Raw genomic sequence first — 17167 nt, 5'->3', positions numbered from 1 at the left:
GGGGAAAAGGTCATTTCTGATAAAAACATACTTACAATGTTAACTGCATGTGAAGGTTCTCATTCAATTCAATTTTATTTATATAGCACCAAATATAGCACCTTAAAGTGCTTTACATTTTAAGGTAAAGACCCTGCAATGATACAGAGAAAATCCTAACAAGCATATGACCCCTGTGAGCAAGCATTTTGGTGACAGAGGGAAGAGAAAAGTCTCTTTTAACAGGAAGAACCAGGCTTAGGGAGGGGTAGCCATGTACCCCTTGGCTTGTTAGGGGTGAGGGGAGGAAGATAAGTCACTGATTTGCTGGATTACCAGGTGGATAAGTTAAGATAATATAATTACATATTTGGAAAATTCTGAATTTATGACTCATTGCCTAAAATGGGTCAGAAATGAGAAAGAAATAACACAAATGGCAACAAAATATTTATTACAAATGTATTTTTATTTACAAAAAACACACACAAACACATTTTTGTTGCTACAATCAGTTCTTCCAGACCTGCTTCCAAGTTCCATGAAGGGTCCTAATGAAAGAACTGATACAATCAGAAAAGTAAACAAAGTTAAGGATGTTATAACTATTATAACTGTTATGCTCAGCTGATTTCACCTGATACCCTGCACAACCTGTATGGTTCACAGTGAATGATCCAATAAAAAGAAAATATTCCCAAGGCATCCCACCCCCCAAAAAAATTGTCAATGCCAGAGGTCAGAGGGAAACGGCTTGATGGACTGCAGCAGAAGAAGACCACATCAGGTGCCACTCCTGTCAGCTAAGAGGCTACTTCAGCAGGGCAACATGGCAAGTCATAAACCTCAAATCTTAAACATGACAGTGAGTTTTCTGTACTCAAATGTTCTCCACAATACAAAAGGCAAGTTTTCAAAGTTTGACTGCATAAAAGGTTGAGAATTGCTTTATACCTAAAAAATTAAATACTACCCTACGAGTCTACAAGTTATATCTGAAACTTAATGCAGTGAACAACTTCTTCAACTTGCAGTTGCCTCAAGTTGTTTTGGCACGATCTGAACAAGGTGATATTGATATTTAGTTACTCCTCCTGAACGCCAGAGGGCGCTGCAGTCCGATTAGCGAATTCAAACTGGCTGGTAAATGGTGAGCGCGCGGGTGTTTTTAAAAGAAAAACAGGAATACACATAAACATGGCGGCTGAAAATAATAACAGAACCGCTTCAGATGTAAATAACATCGAAGAAGGTGTCAGTTTTTCTCACATTACCGCCGTAGCTACAGGATGGATGTCGGACTTCATGTTTCTAAGTTTGTGTCGGCGTTTTAAGGAGAGCAAACGTGATGAATTCAACGAAACGCTCTCAGCTTTCCAGAGTGAGTGAGGCACCTAGGTTACGTATATTTATGCTTAATTTATGATTATTCCAGTGGTGTTAGATTAGCTTCCTAAGTTTACCATTAGTTAAAGTTTAAAAGTTGGTAAAGACAAACATAAAAGAACCAAATATCACGTAAAATATGACAGATATAAAGGTGAGATATGTTTAAGGAGTAGACGCCAAAACAGCGTCCGAGGTGAAACTCTTTAAGCCAGGTCTATTTTTATGTATTTTTTCATTTTTTTGTTAAGACCTGTCATGTTGTTGTTAAATGCAACTGGCACCTTTACTCAGAAAAGCGAGAGGAAGAACCTCTCGTTGGTAACTTTAATGTAAATATACGTGTACGTATAAGTCTTCACAAAGTTTCTGAAAATGTTGTGCCTAACACAATTTTTTTTTTTCATTTATTCTTTTTTTCCCCAGCCATTCAGAAATTATCTCCTAAGAGAAATGAGAAAGCAAAGATCTGTGACTTCCTGGCAAGAGTCATGCATGGAAAGCTGCTGGGTAAGAAAACATGATGCCACAGTTTTTAAATACACATTAAAAACTATTAAAATGGCCTGCATTTGTATAGCGCTTTTCTAGTCCCTAAGGACCCCAAAGCGCTTCACACTACATTCAGTCATTCACCCATTCACACACACATTCACACACTGGCGATGGCAAGCTACATTAAAAACTATTAAAGATGAGAAAGGGGTTGGAAATCACTGACTAAAAATGTATATACCCACCTGTCTCTTCATCAGTGATGCATTAACTTTCCGTGGCCTAGAATTGTGGTTATTTGTCAGCATGATCTAAATCTCCCGTTACATCCACATCCCATCTTGACAGTGTCTACCTGCATTGAGTTTCTGCCATGTACTTACTACTTACTTACTAGATATTTACGTTAACAAGGAGCTGAGTAGTTGTACCTAATAAAGTGGTCGCTGGGGGTATACTGTTTTACTAAAAAAAACAAAAAAAAAACAGCAGCAGACTCTTTCTGTCCTTCATCCTAGTTGGCTTCCTGTTTCCTTGTCCTGTAAAACACTGTTTTTCTTCAGATGTGCAATTTGAAGATGATGCCTCTGTGATGCCTCTGATGTCGGCTGCCAGACTCTGGTCAGACCTCAAAAACACTGTGGCAGACGAAAGTTTGTTTAAAAACGTTGCCATCCTTTTGATTGTACAGGTAATAAACTTTTGTTTTGTTTTTCCTGCCTCAGTATGGGCCTTTGGGGGATTACTTCACTTGTAATTGAGCTACAAACAATATAGGGAAAGAGTTTGTTTCACCTCATGCATTTTTCAATTTTGAGAGCACAAAGGAGCGTCATGCTTGAGTAAAAGAAACGGTGATTAACAAAACTAGTTAAAACACGATCCATTGTAGTGCTGGTGGTTTTCCTTTAGCTCTCTTTGAGGGAACTAAACATTTTACTATGTGGGGGGAAAACACAACACCAGTGCTGAAACTATACAGATGTTTGATTATGAAATGAGCAGGGTTTAAGTCCTGATGTTGGCTGCGTGTATTGATTTTGAGTCTAATGTCATACATTTACCCTGTGCCTAGTCTGTTGCTGTCTGCTTGGAGAAGGGTGAAAGGTCTTCTGCCTCCTCTGCCCTCAGGTGGTTTGAGAATAACCTTGAACTTCCACAGGTCTGTATGGCAGTTATTCTCCCTTTCCTTTTCAAAATAAAGGTCAATTTTGGAACGTTTTAATTATTCAGTAACAGATTTTAAGCGATTTTAACAACTAATGTGTTTTAACAGGGTTTGAGAGTTAAGCTTTCGAAAATAGTTGCACAGGCTGAGACTTACCACCCATTCCTCATGAGCTTCAGCTTCAGTCGCCTGCTAGAGACAGTCCAGTCCTACTTGGATGCCTATTTGGAGAAGAATCCTTCTGACTACCTTCTCAAGGTACAGCACCTGCAGAACCTGTGTTTTATGTCACAGCCAGTATCAGAATGAGATTGGAACACAGGTCTGCTCAACTGTGTGAAAAATCACACTCACTACTATCATTGTCAATATTGAGATCACAATTCTGAGAATTTTGAGAATAACCTTTAAAACCTACAGGTTCGTGTCTCAGTTATTTAAAGTCCCTACTAGGTCACTTTAAAATCAAGGCCAACATGATGTCCATCCCAACCTTAGTTCACAAGTTGTTTGTCAGGCCTACATACTGAGTTTCTACAAGTCATACGGCACTGTGTTCACAGAGTAAATTAAAATATTTGTTTAAAAAACTAGACTAGATATATTTATACGTATTATGTTTCAGGTTCTGGGCTGAATATTTTATTTCCTAAGTTGTAAGTTTAAAATTCACTTTAAACTCTTAGAAATGTTTTGGGTTTTTTTGCAAAAAGTATTGTCGACTTTTTTTGGATTTCTGCTTTAGGGGCACCACAGCGGATCATCTCACCCTTTCTTTAGCATCGTCTTTTGTCACACCAACCTTCTGCATATGCTCTTTCACTACATACCTCCATCTCTGCACATGTCGAAACCATCTCAGCCTTGTCTCTCCAAACTTATGTCCAAGCCAAAATGTATAAAAACCCCTTTGCACTCTTAGTGAGATGGAAGGTTTTTTGGGTAAATACAGCGATCAGTGGACACTTGTCATCATGGGACTCTGGGGCTGCATAACAGTTACAGTTTGGCCATCATCATAAAATCCACAGATCTGTGCTCACCCACTTTTTTCTGCTTTTGACACGTGGACTTCAAGCTCTGACTGTTCACTTGCTGCCTGATATATCGCACCTCTGGATTGTTGTGAAGAGATAATCACAGCACCGGTTTTAATGCTGTGGCTTGCTGATGGGTGTACATGAGGTGTCCAAAGTTTCTCGGTACTTAACAGGCAATGCTTACACAAATTTTTGCAGATATTAATGTCTCCTCCTCTTGTTTTCTCCTTTTGTGCTGAAACTACGCTCTTATCCTCCTGAGTAATGGCGCTCAGACCAACTGAAGGTGCTGATGTGACGTTATCAGTCATAGCTAATTGACAATTTGTCATCAAATTAGTTGGAAGGGCAAACTGCTGCATTCTGTAGAGTCGTCCTCAGGGCCTAACAGACTCGCTTATTCAGGAAAGTTTTATGAATGATTTACGCAAGCCAATGACCTCTTGATGGCTGTACTTGGAAGGGTATGCTAATGACTGCCCTCATTAATTTTGCTTTTCATTACAGCAGTACTTAGACCAGAAAGTTAGTTGTTTTTAGAAGTTTATGAAAGGGTCATATTTATATGCATAAATTAGCAGAGCTAAATGTCTGTGTTATGTCTACCTCTCCGATCATCAGGCAGCTTCAAAGATGGTGCAGTCCTCACACAAAACTGAAGGTTTGGAGGACGAGGGCCCTCGGGACAGCTCTCTTTCAAAGAAGGCCAGTGATGTCACGGAGGACAGAAAGTAAGTCGTAGTATTTTTGAAAAGCCCCATTTATTTAAACTCTGCTTCTCCTTCATGCTAAATATTCAGCTTTATTTATGTCCTAACAGGAAAGGAAACACCACATGTCACAGGTCAGTAAGAATATGTTTAACACTCACCAGACACATTATTAGGTACACCTCGCTAGTACTGTATTGGAGCCCATTTGCTTTTTTTGCTTTCCAAACCGCTTTGATGCTTCATGGCACAGATTCAACAAGGTGCTCGAAACATTCCTCAGCTATTTTGGTCTATATTGAAATGATAGCATCACACAGTTGCTGCAGATTTGTCAACTGCACATCCATGATATGAATCTCCTGTTCCACCACATCCCAAAGCTGCCCTCTTTGATTGAGATCTGGTGACTGTGGAGGCCATTTCAGTACAGTGAACTCATGTTGTGTTCAAGAAACGAGTTTGAGATGGTCTGAGCTTTGTGGCATGGCACACAGCCATCAGAACATGGGTGTACTGTGGCCATAAAGGGATGGACATATGGCAATATTCAGGCAGCCTGTGGCATTGTAACAATGCTTGCTTGGTACTAATGGCTGATTCAGACTTTTGTAGCCAATGCCTTTGCCGGCATTCACACTTGTGCACTACGCGTTACAGTTATGTCCCGATCTTTTATATCCTCTGCCAGCCTAAATGATTCTAGGACGTCTTCTCTTCCTAGGTCCCCTTTTTCCAGTTTCTTTTGGGGTTTTTTGTTTAGTTTTGTTTTCTCCCCAGAGGCTAAAAAAAATGTGTCCTTGGTGAAGTTTTTCCACTTCTTTTTACATCCCCTCACATCAGTCCTGATAGTTTAAGGAATCTCCCTCGAGGAATTCAATCTGAGAGTCCATATGTTGACGCAGGGATTGATGTTCTCTCAATGATTAATTCGAAAGAAGCAGGAAATGCACAGGAGGAATCAAGAGGCCACTCAAAGTAGTTGGGGTGTGAGTTTCAGAGGGGTTTCTGATTAGGTACCTGTGACATAGATTTCACATAGAAGCATAAATCCTATTTCGGGGACAGGTGTGCCAAGAAAATATTCCCTACAGCACCAGCCTGAACCGTGTTTTCATATTGTTTGTGCCAAATTCTGACCCCCACCATCAGGATGTGCAGTGTGCCCTTCTGCTGCTGTCGCGCATCTTCTTTGACGTTTGATGCGCATTCAGAGTTGCTGTCCTGCAGCATATTTTCCCACCAGCTCAAAGCCATGTTTCCATTCTCCCCTAACATCAACAAGGGATTTTCACCCAGAGAACTGTGGCTCACTGGACATTTTCTCTTTTGGGACCATTCTCTAGAGATGGTTGTGAAAATCCCAGTAAATCTGCAGTGTCTGAAGTACTGCCACGTCACATTCAGGGTCACTTAAATTACACATGTAGGTTAAGGAAATAATTGTGTCGCACTGTATTACTCTTCCACAGACCAAAACGGAAACTACTCTCAACCATAAATACAGATGTGTGGAAGCCTGATACATGCAAGAAGCGTCATTTTTCTCTACGTCGAATCTCCAGTAATGGTGGGTTTTAATTTTCTTGTGGCTTTGATTGGTTTCTAAATTTTTCTTTTGAAATTTATTTACCAGCACATCATATTTGAGCCTGAATACAAGTAAATTAATTTCAAACCTTACAGCATCAGAGTTATCCCAGATGACAGAAAATTCACCAGACACAAAAAAGGCACAAAAAACAAGAAAACCCCCTCAAGTAAGTAGAACCAATTAATCCACAAATCAGTTTAAGGAGTTATAAATATTCCTTTAAGCATAGAAAGCAGGAGTTTATGTTTTTTCCTTTTTATCTAGAAATGGACCTCCCAGCTGGACAAGTACCTCAAGGATGGTGTTAAACGTCACGGGCAGGGGAAGTGGTCTCGTATCTTAATGGATTATGACTTTGAAGGACGCACCGGCACCATGCTCAAAGACCGCTGGAGAGTTCTAACGAGGGCACATGAAGTGGGATAAAGACACACAGAGCTTCTCTAATTCGTACAATGTAGCATTTGACCTGTAAATAAAATCACCTGATTTTTCTATTGATTTTTTTTTAATGGTTTTAGTTGCATGCTCTGCTATGTTTGCACTGAAACAATTTACCACCAGAGGGTGCTCAAGCACAGAACAGTGATCTGGGTAAGTTGGTCTGCTGTGACTGGGTAAATTTGACGATGTGTAACAATGTGACAATGTGTCAGTAAAACATAATTGTATATTTCACTCATTTAGTCTTTTTTAGCTGACCAGCTAAAGCTGAGTTAGTTCCTTAACCGTGTCAGTGTATGTGCTTTGCTGCTGCTGTGTGCACCCAGTCATACCACCAGAGAGCAATCACAGGAAACGATGTAAAAGTTTTTAGTTTTTTATATTTAAGGCCACGTTTTTGTTTTTTTTAGATAAATAAAGTGTAAGACAAGACATTTGGAAAAGAGTACAATAGCATTGTTTTATAACCAAAATAAAAGGAAGTGTGCTTAATGTGTGTGAGGAAAAGGTGGAATGCTGTACAAGTGTCTTTCTATTTTAATGTGTATGAAAATCTGCTATTTAAAAATACTTTACACTGATCTGGACCATATTAAAAGACATATCTGCAAAATTAGGCCTCTTAGTGTTGATAGAGAGACGATGTGTTGAGGCATCTGGCTGCCCACTGATGATTGGTTTTTAGATGTTCACGTGAAATCCATATCAGATGAAGACAAAACTGTGTTGTGGAGGACAGGCGCACCGCTGAGTTTTCTGGATCTTCTTCCAAGTCCCGCTGCACTGCGGGTTCCCCACCGCCTGCCAGTGGAGCACAGTCTCCCTGCAGCACAGTTAAACCACTGGTTTCATACCACTTTATGCACATGGTTTCACATAGTAATTTCATCTCAGCACTGCTTAGCTTAAGGCAAGGGCACATTAAGTGTTGAAGCAGAAGGTGGACTAATTTTGTAGCTGTTTTAAGTTTTATGAACTGATTTAGATTTTTATGTGAAATCGTGCAGTTAGGGCTTTGTAGACAGAAACACAATTTCCATAACTTTGGCTCTGTACGGTAGTGCAATAGATTAAAGTGCAATGCAATTTCAATGCAGACTTTCAGCTTTAATTCAGCTCCTTTCAGGGGCTCAAACTGGATAAGTGAGCATAATCATAACCAAAATGTTTACCTTTTAGGATTTTGTTAGTTATGGTTGACAGACTGACTGAAAGCCATGCACATTGATGAGTTTCCTCCTTCCTGATGGTTTTCCAGGCCTTTAGTTTTTTTGCCATTTAGTTTGCTCTTCGGGAATTGAAGTGCATGCTCGATTGGCTTGTGTTCCCTTCTCATTCTGTCTTCCATCTTGCAAGTATTGCTGTGTGCTTCAAATAACGAAACATACATATTATACTTTCATTAGTCCAAACAAATGCTGTTTCACAACTTGTCTGGTATTTTTAGATGTTTAAATTTGTTTTTTCTGCCCCTGGGCAATGTTCACCACTTGGTTAGGTGTTATGAGGGGTGTTCTTTTACCATGAAACGGGTCATCTAATCATCTACAATTATCTAATTATCAATGGAAAATCGTGCCTTTTTACTTTGCTTAGCACACCATTGAGTTATTATCTCTTTGTTAAACATTCACCACTTCTAAAGTTCCACCTCTCTCACAGGTTTTCAAATCTCATTGAGATTAAAAATCTCATTTCCAAGAGAGACCTGGCATCGTGGCAACAAAAGTCACATACCACATAGGTAGAAATCCACTGAAATCTGGAAGTTGTGGGTTCAAACCCACAGTTTTCAAATGCAAATGGTACACTTGGAATTTTTCCAGATGTTTTACGTTCAAAATTGCTCAAAAAATAAGCCGAGAAGCCCACATCTGTCCATGAAGCAGCTTTTCAGTCAGATATTTTGGTCCCTAAAGAAAAAGGGGGCTACATAATAAATAACCACCATTCCTAAATGTTCCTTCAGTTTGTAAAAAAAAAATAAGAATAAAAGCTGAGAGTCTGCCCTTTTAGACCACATTCAGCTGTAAATTAAATGTGTTTTGGTAAACAGCCAAACAGTTTAAATATATCTGGACTGGAGGAAAAACACATGTAAAATGGCCGATAACTGCATACTTGTCTGATTCCTGACCGTCTCCCTGGCAGCTGCTGGTATTGTTTCGCATGGCAGGAGGTTCACATGCCACACACACGTTAAAGCCCTCTGTTATGTAGCGCATCCACAGTGTGTGGGGCCGGTTCTCCACAGTGCAGTGGGGCGTCCGTGACTCTAGCTTGAATTCCACACAAAACCTAAAGGGCGACAGGATTAGAGTAATGAAGGTGAACAAATAAATCCTGGAATACTGAGACAGTAGAATTCAAACAAAATAAACCCTTAACGCACAGGAGAGCGACATCGAGGCATCATCACTTGGTTAGGCGATATTGGGAATTACTGATCAGTAAAAAGGAAAAACCCACTTTATCCCCAGTAGCAGGGACACAGCTCTAATGAAAGGAATAACAATAATTAAGCATATAGATGCTTTGAACTGCTCGCAATACCGCACCTACTGTCATCCCAACCTTTTGTGTATGCGCTTTTCATGTGACAGCCTTGAGTATTTAATTTCAAAGGATTGTTGGCAGTCTTTCAGCATCGCTAAGTTTAATGGTCTGTAGACAGAAGGCCAGGTGGGCAAACACCTACAGGTAGCGCGTTGGTTGGAAAACGTTGAGCTGTTATCTCCTTTCAATTTCATTTGTGATACAAAGCACAAAAAAAGAGGTTTTTCCCCTGAAAGCATTCATGAACCTTTCAACTCTTGAATTTAAAGATTCTTGAGGTCTGTGCAGTTTCAGAGAGCGTCTGCAGGCTTTATAGCACCATGATATGAAACCTACCCAGGGTTTAGGGGGTTTCCGTAGCTGTCGTGCTTGGGCCTTCCCTTGGCAAACGCCATGCTGGTGATGAATGCAGGACCTGATAAGAGAAAACAGATCATCTATGAATTACAAAACAGGCTCAAATGCAAGAAAATATGCATGCAACTTCACACACACACACACAAAAATGCAGATACAGTAAAACCAGAGAGTGTTCATCTGGTTGTATACCTGAATTGAAGCCACAGTGTCTACCCAGGTGGTCTCTGTATTCCCTGCAGCCAGCTCGTTGCTCAAGGCCGGGGCAGGGCTGGCCACTGTTGTGGGGCTGCTGCTCTATGTGACGAACACGGATTCGCACCGAAGGCTGGCAGGGTTTGGCACAGCCGCTCCAAAAGCTCCAGTCGCTCACAACACAGTCCTGAGCTGGATGTTGGCACCAGTATCAAGAGAGAAACGTTATTAGAGGAAATCCTCTGTTGCAGCGAACAATTAAACTGCATTTAAACCAAAGACTCACTCCCTAAGATCTTAGCTTTTGTGCCAGGATTACAATTCCCATCGACAGTAAGATATACCATTGTTCTTTAAGGGATGAATAATTATAATATTCCGGTGGAAGAGTGGAATGTGACTCAATATCCAGGAAATAACTTTGGATTAATGAAGCATCGATTGTGACTTGTGGAATTAGTGCTTCCTGCTCTGCTACAAGTATTCTGACAGTGCGCCAAGTGCGCCGCTCAATCAGTGACTGAGTCCTGTGATTTATTTTCTTTGTGCCTGCTCTATGATTCCTCTTTGATGCATTAAACGTTCAGATTTAGTCACTACTGGCCCATAACACATATTAAATGTGCCTAGCTTGTTTGACTGTAGCTGTTATCGCTACAACTGATTGACAGAACCACATTCTTAAAATATTTGTACTAATTCCATTATGTGGGCCAGCCAGCCCACTGAAATGAGGTTAGGCTCAGAGCTACTGGGGTTATTTGGTGTGCTGATTATTTTTTGTAATGCGGCAGGTGAGACACATGCAAGAAACACAAAATCAGAGATTATGTGGGGTTTGCGCCATGTTTGAAGCTGAAGAAAACAACAAAAGACACAGAAGAGTTGGAAAGGACTGAAGTTAAATGCACACAATTTGACATGTATGGGAAAATGTGGAACGCACCCACCCATGCCACTTCTCTCATTAGAGGTGTGTTGTGTGATAAGCAGCCCACTAATGACCAGATAGTGGGGATAATTTGTCTTGTTTTATCTTCTGCACAACAGATTTAGAAGATAGCAAGAGGTCGGGTATCATAAAGTTAAGGTGCGCACCAAAAAATAAACAGTTCCATCCATTCATCACTCACCTGGACACTCTGTGAAGTAGTCAAAGCAGCAGTCTTTAGTTCTGACGCAGCCTTCATCACAGTAGCATGTGCCGTGCACACGGTCCATCCTCCAGTCAGTGGTCAAACAGTTTGTGTCTCTGCCTCTGCAGCACTTCCCTGAACAACCTCCACTCACCAGGTGGTTCTCACCTAGAGCAAAAACTACCAGCAACCAGCAGGCAAACTGAACAGAGAATCCCATCATGATGGAGTGAGGCCAGAAGTCAACCTCTGAAGTAAGATGCCAGCCTCTTGGTTTCCCCCCAGACTGTGCTCACACACGTCTCTACCTGTGTTTACTCCTGCTCTGGTTCTGCTTCTTTCATGCTCGTGACCGTGAGAGGGAGAGGTTGGAATACCAGCCCAGCCCAACTCAGCCAGGACTGAGCTCTGCCACAGGAGCCCTTGTGACCTGGAATTCCTGTGTCCGTCTCCTGTGTCCAGCCCTTCAGTTTCCCTCCAGAAACAGGTCTGCAATGCAACCTACAGTACAAAACACCCAATTCCAGCACTGGCTTTCGTGTTGTGTGTGCCTGCCTTTCCTCAAAGCTGGTGTCTCTCTCCCTGTTCCCAGCTGAGCACCTCCCTCCAGTCGATCACACTCGGGAGGAGACGATGAGGACAAGGGAGGGGTGAGCTGGTGATGCATGCTTTACCATCCCGCCTCTGTTCTTTCTTTTTTGCCTCTTTCTTACCTGCCTTATTCTTGTTTACCTTTTTTCTGACCCTCTTTCTTCAGAATACCTGTGACCATCTGCCACCCCAGGTTTCCGAGTCCCAAAAGAAAGGGAGGAATGTGAGAATTTGGCAGGTCTCCAATCAATTGTTCTACTGTATAACACCGTCCCCTTCTCACCTCTCTCCCTTTTTTCTCTTTCCCTTTCAAGTTCCTGTAATCCAGCAGAAATCCAAACCGTTCGGGTATGATTTTGTCTGTGTGCTTGTTTTGCTTGTGAGGTTTATGTAGACTAAAGATTAGCTTCACTGGGTCAGAGGCTGTCAAAAAAAATCTACATATCAGCTTCCCCTGAGCTCAGCCATAAATAAGGTAATTGTTTTATGCGTGCAGTTGTTTCCTGCAATTCTGAACATGTGTGCTGTTTGTTTTAAACAAAAACAAAGGACTTTTAATGCACTACTCAATTCCTAAATGCTGGAAGCTAATTCCTTCTTGACTTTGTTTCCAGTTTTATGCTTATCTAAAATAACCATCTACTGGTTGTAGGTCATATTATGAAGGCAAACAAGAAAGTGGTATCAGTCTTATCAAGGAAACAAAGAATCATATTTCCCAAAATATCTCCTTTTACCAATCACTGATAACCTGTTATATACTGTTATAAACTGCATACAACATGGAAACCCATTTAAATACAATGCTAAGAAAACATTATCTGCCCCCTTCCTGATTTCTTATTTTTTTCCGTATTTGTAACACTTAAATGTTTCTGTTCATCACACTAATTATAATATAAGTAAAAAAAATAACCTGAGTAAATACAAAATGCAGTTTTTAACTGATTATTTTATTTATTAATAAGGAAAACAACCTATCCAAACCTACTTGGGCATGTATGACAAAGTAGTTGCACCTCTTCTAAATCATAAATGAATTGTCATTAACCACATATTTTGATTTACAAAGACTTTTCTAAGGATTTGGGGCTCCAGCAAACCACAGTGAGAAAATGTAGAACAGTGGTGAACCTTCACATGAGCCTACCAAAATCACTCCAAGAACACATCCATGACTCATCCAGGAGCTTCCAAAAGAACCCAGAACAACATGAAAAGAACTTCACTCACTTGCCTCAGTCAAGGTCAGAGTTCACGATTCAACAATAATAAAGAGATAAAATCTCCTCCATGGGAGAGTTCCCAGTAGGAAACCACGGCTGATCAAAAAGGATAAAAAGACTCATCTCACATTTGCCAAAAAACATCTTGAAGATCCCCAAGACTTGTGAGAAAATATTCTGTGGTATGACGAGACATTTCGAGCCTTTTATAAAAAGAATATATGATGGTCTCGGGCTGCTCTGCTTTTTCAAAGTCTGGAAGACTTGTTATAATAGATGGAACCATGAATTCTGCTCTTTACCAGATGATCATGAAGGAGAAATCAGTCCATGCCCTAAAGCTCAAGAGCCCTCAGCTTAAGCAGCAGGACAATGATCCAAAACACACCTGCAGGTCCATCTCTGAATGGCCCAACAAAACAAAAAGAGGGTTTGCAGTGGCCTAGTCAAAGTCCAGCCATAATTCAAGTTGAAGTGCTTTGGTATGACCTCAAACAACCCCCAAATGTAGATAGATTAAAACGATTCTGCAAAGACAAGTGGGTCAAAAATTCCTCCACAGTGATGCAAAAGACTCACTGCTAGTTATCGCAAACGCAAAACTGAAACTCCTCAATGTGAAATGAAAGACTATCAACTTTATAATGCAGGACAAGCCCAGTCGTGCCCTCTTTAATGGCATGATGGAGGGCTACACAATATATGGCAAGGATTTCTAATGCTGCTGCTGATTGATGATGACAAATTGGAGAGGGCAGACAAAAACCATTTTTTACTTATATGCTCCAGGGGGCCTGACTGTTACTGTTGCTGAAGAAGCTCAGCCTCTTCCACATTATTACGGCCAACAAATGGGGCCTCTGCAGGGAGCATCAGCAGGAAATGAGGCCTCCTCACGCCTCCTGCTATTGAAGAGGTAGACACTAGTAATAACTGGATACTTCGCTGTCTTGAAAAATAATCTTTCACAAGGGGGTCTGGCTGGGTCCTTTGATTATTCTTCATGCTATGGAGCAGGTAGGTCAAGCGACAGTAATAGCCTTCATCTCCACCACAATCATCAGCAGAGGCATCGCTAAGAAGCAAGTGTCTGAATCAGTGAAAGTTAAGTTAAAGTTAAAGTACGTTAAAGTTAAATCTACAAATATTAAACACAATAAATAATCCCAGCTGTGAAGTCTCTTACTTTTTAACCGTTTTAACCAACTATAGTGCTGATTTGATCTGTCCACTGATGCAAGACGTTCAGCAGCATCAGCCTCAGCATGAAGGAAGCGCACATCAAAGCATGTGTGTTTTCCATGTGACAGGCTCCCAGCCATGGACCTCCTGCCCTTACTGCTCATTTGTCGGAGACAATCAGCCTTACAGCAACACACCCAGTCATCTTAGTGTACATCGGTTAATGTTTCACAAGACGGGGAGCAGTAATAGAGCATATTTATGATCTCCAAACAGTGTCGCAAGTTGCTGCGTCATCCATCCCCTTCATTTGGGGCAAGAGTAGAGATAGAAGGAGATACAAAGAAAGATCGATTTAGTAATAAATGAAAGTCTCCTGTCCTCCCCTTCTTGCAGTGGGAAGGTAGAAGGGTCAGCCCTAGCTTCATCTCATCTATATGGGGAATGTAAACTGGCTCTCCTCAAGGGAAGACTTGACCTGGGTTTCCATAGTTTCAAAAAGTTTCTTGACATCAAAAGCTCTGGTTGACAAATACTAGAATTTACCTTTACAAGATGGCATGTGTTGTAAAGATGATGTCATCCATGACTAAGAAAACGCTTTCTCTGTGCTGCACAGAAACTTTATTTTTAAGCCTTTCTATTGAAAAAACAAAAAAGCAACATCAAAGCGAAAACAGACCCAAATGTTTGTTCTTAGAGAATATTTGATTAGAGCTGGTCGAAGTAATTAGTTCGAGTTTCTTTCTTCCTGATGAGTACAGTCAGTTCCTCCCACATGAATGGAAGCCTTTGTCTATTATCTACTCAATTTATAGCACATTCTTTCACGTCTACATTTGTACATTTGGGTGGTTTTCCAAGTGCGGGAGTGTTTTGCACCGTCTGTTCTTATTATCTGTTCTTATGTAACTGAGTTTCAGTAGTTTCCTTCATTGTAACTTGAGTTCATCCATGCACGGGCATTTTATCCTATTTCTTGTGGATTACGTATGCATCTATGCCACACAGTGGCATGAGTTATTATTTAATGAGTTGAGAAGTTTGGTGTTTGACTTAGTGCGAGTCACCAAATCACACTTTTAAAAGTTCTTAAAAGGGTGTATTCACAGTGCAAACACTCAGTGAGCCTTGCTCTTCATGTCGCACTTACAACAGCATCTATTATGGCAAGACGTTTTGTACGTCCTTCTAATGATACTCCATTCATTACAGGTCATTACTGCTGGATAGTTTACGGATCCAGCGGTAGGTCCCGGAGAGGACTGATGACACTCTAGCAATGGCTCTACAAGCTGGCTGGCCTTGGAGAGCTGCCAGTGTAATGACATTGATGAAAGTTTTTCTCCTGCCTGATCCTGACATCGTCACTGATAATTGTCCCCTCATGAGTCACCTCACCTGGCATATGGATCCATATGTATGTAAATCAATGCGGACATTAGCAGCAGCCGGCAGATGAGTCAAGATGTGTGGGTTGGGAGTGAAACCGAACCCTGCCCCTGAGAGAGATGACGCTTCGAGTAATGATAATGGCTAGGTGGCAGGGTGGAGCTATCGGGGTAGATTTCATAAATCACATCGTTAAATGTCACACAGCAGTGGAGAGGTTAGGGCCTCGGGCTAGTGCGCATGCATGCGTGCGTTTCTCTGTCAAGGACAAAGTGTGTAAATATATATATATCTTTACCAAACCTCAAATTTCACTGATGCCTGTGAATAACAGATCACTCTGGTAGGATAGATTGATGACATGAAAATAAATAAATGTCACCTGACTTGTGTGCAAACATTTTGAAATGATAAAATTACAATTGTTGTTGTTTTGGTTTTTTATACGATGTTCTGAAAAAGACAAAAAAAAAGATTTGACCTCTTTTTTTATCACTGTATAACTGTCTTTTAGGATCCTTAAACATAATTTTTAGACCACTGACAAACTACAGACTACCAGACATGTTTCCTTTTTTATGCTAATCCAGACACACGGGGTACAGAGTATACAAACGAAGTGATAATTGTTGTGCACGGAAACTGCATATGATCAACACTTTCAATATAGAAAAGCGCTGTGCTTGTCCACAGACTCGAGCTGGCTCTTTTCATCTCATACCTAATAGCGATGTTAGCACAGGGTTTCTTCCTCTCTGTCAGAAAAGCCTAAATTGCTCAAACTAAAGGACTCTGTTCAGCATGAAGAGTGGCCTTGGAGCCTATCTTTGGTGCCCGTCTATCTCGGTGGCCTCAAAGTCTTTTTCTGGCATCTGTCTATGTTATACCGAGCCGAGACTGCAGCATCGTGAAGGACAAAAAGCTGAGTTGTAAGCAAAAATTAAAAATGCACCACATCTGAACGAATAAAAGGAACGAGCACGAGTTTTTCTCTAGTATAAAAATGCACATAGTTTAAGGACAAAACCAGAAGTGGGAAGATAAAATGATCAGCAAGAACACGTGTTATCAAGTCAGCCACAGTGAATAATAATAAAAACTTACATCTGAGTCTCCTGAACTGTTTCGAGGAAACCTTGTCTCATCAAAATTTATATAGCAGCACAGCATATTTGGGAGATTTTTGATCTGAGGTGTTGGCACACAGGCTACATTCTCTGATCCTTGCTGATAGAGTCACCCGGCACAATGTCAAGTCAGGTGAAACAGTAACACAACCTGGCTTTTTTTTTCAGTTCATAAAACGTGTTTCTGATGCTTTCATGCCTTTTGTGAGATAAAATGAATTGGCGTTTTCGTCATTATCGGATCCTTGACTTAAGTGACAGTTGAACTTTTAATTCAGCACTGTCTCGTTTGTTCAAGGTTCCCGTGGAACTACAGTGAAACGATAAACCACTTGTGGGCAGGCCCCAGAACAGCTCCTATTAAAGACCTCATTGTTGACTGTTTGTTCCAGGTCATTTTGTTTCACTACACTTGAAAGGGACGCTAAAAACCCTGCAAGAAGAGGGAGCCCCGGCCTCCATTTGGGCATTCATGCACCCCCTTCCCTTGGTATGAATAAGGGGATGGCTCTGTGTTTCTAGGTCACTGTGTGCCCCTGAAATGCACACCTCACAATCCCGGCGGAGGGAGGGACGCAAACAGAGCCTG

The 17167-nt window shown here is 41.0% G+C and overlaps 2 protein-coding genes and 1 long non-coding RNA gene across 3 annotated transcripts; 2 read left to right on the top strand and 1 right to left on the bottom strand.

Annotated features, from left to right (window-relative positions):
- Nucleotides 1-1135: 1135 nt before the first annotated feature.
- terf1 (telomeric repeat binding factor (NIMA-interacting) 1) lies at nt 1136-7330 on the top strand. Its single transcript, XM_040043898.1, has 10 exons — nt 1136-1360; nt 1792-1875; nt 2424-2551; nt 2936-3022; nt 3137-3286; nt 4690-4799; nt 4889-4912; nt 6251-6348; nt 6465-6538; nt 6637-7330. The coding sequence occupies exons 1-10, from the start codon at nt 1177-1179 to the stop codon at nt 6796-6798; spliced, it is 1101 nt and encodes a 366-aa protein (XP_039899832.1). The 5' UTR covers nt 1136-1176; the 3' UTR covers nt 6799-7330.
- On the bottom strand, nt 7217-11856 carry LOC120741179 (somatomedin-B and thrombospondin type-1 domain-containing protein). Its single transcript, XM_040043899.1, has 5 exons — nt 11058-11856; nt 9922-10116; nt 9709-9787; nt 8938-9114; nt 7217-7639 (listed from the first exon to the last, which is right to left on the bottom strand). Exons 1-5 carry the CDS (start codon nt 11281-11283, stop codon nt 7522-7524), a joined length of 795 nt encoding a protein of 264 aa, XP_039899833.1. The 5' UTR covers nt 11284-11856; the 3' UTR covers nt 7217-7521.
- Nucleotides 11438-12230, top strand: LOC120741180. The gene is made up of 3 exons (XR_005697568.1): nt 11438-11547; nt 11653-11710; nt 11818-12230. It is a non-coding gene; the product is annotated as an uncharacterized LOC120741180 (long non-coding RNA).
- Nucleotides 12231-17167: the final 4937 nt, after the last annotated feature.

Source organism: Simochromis diagramma, unplaced genomic scaffold, assembly GCF_900408965.1.
Source record: "Simochromis diagramma unplaced genomic scaffold, fSimDia1.1 OVJJ01000602.1, whole genome shotgun sequence".
Taxonomy (NCBI): Eukaryota; Metazoa; Chordata; class Actinopteri; order Cichliformes; family Cichlidae; genus Simochromis; species Simochromis diagramma.
The sequence above is the reverse complement of the archived record's forward strand: the minus strand, read 5'-3'. Positions and strand labels throughout refer to the sequence as shown.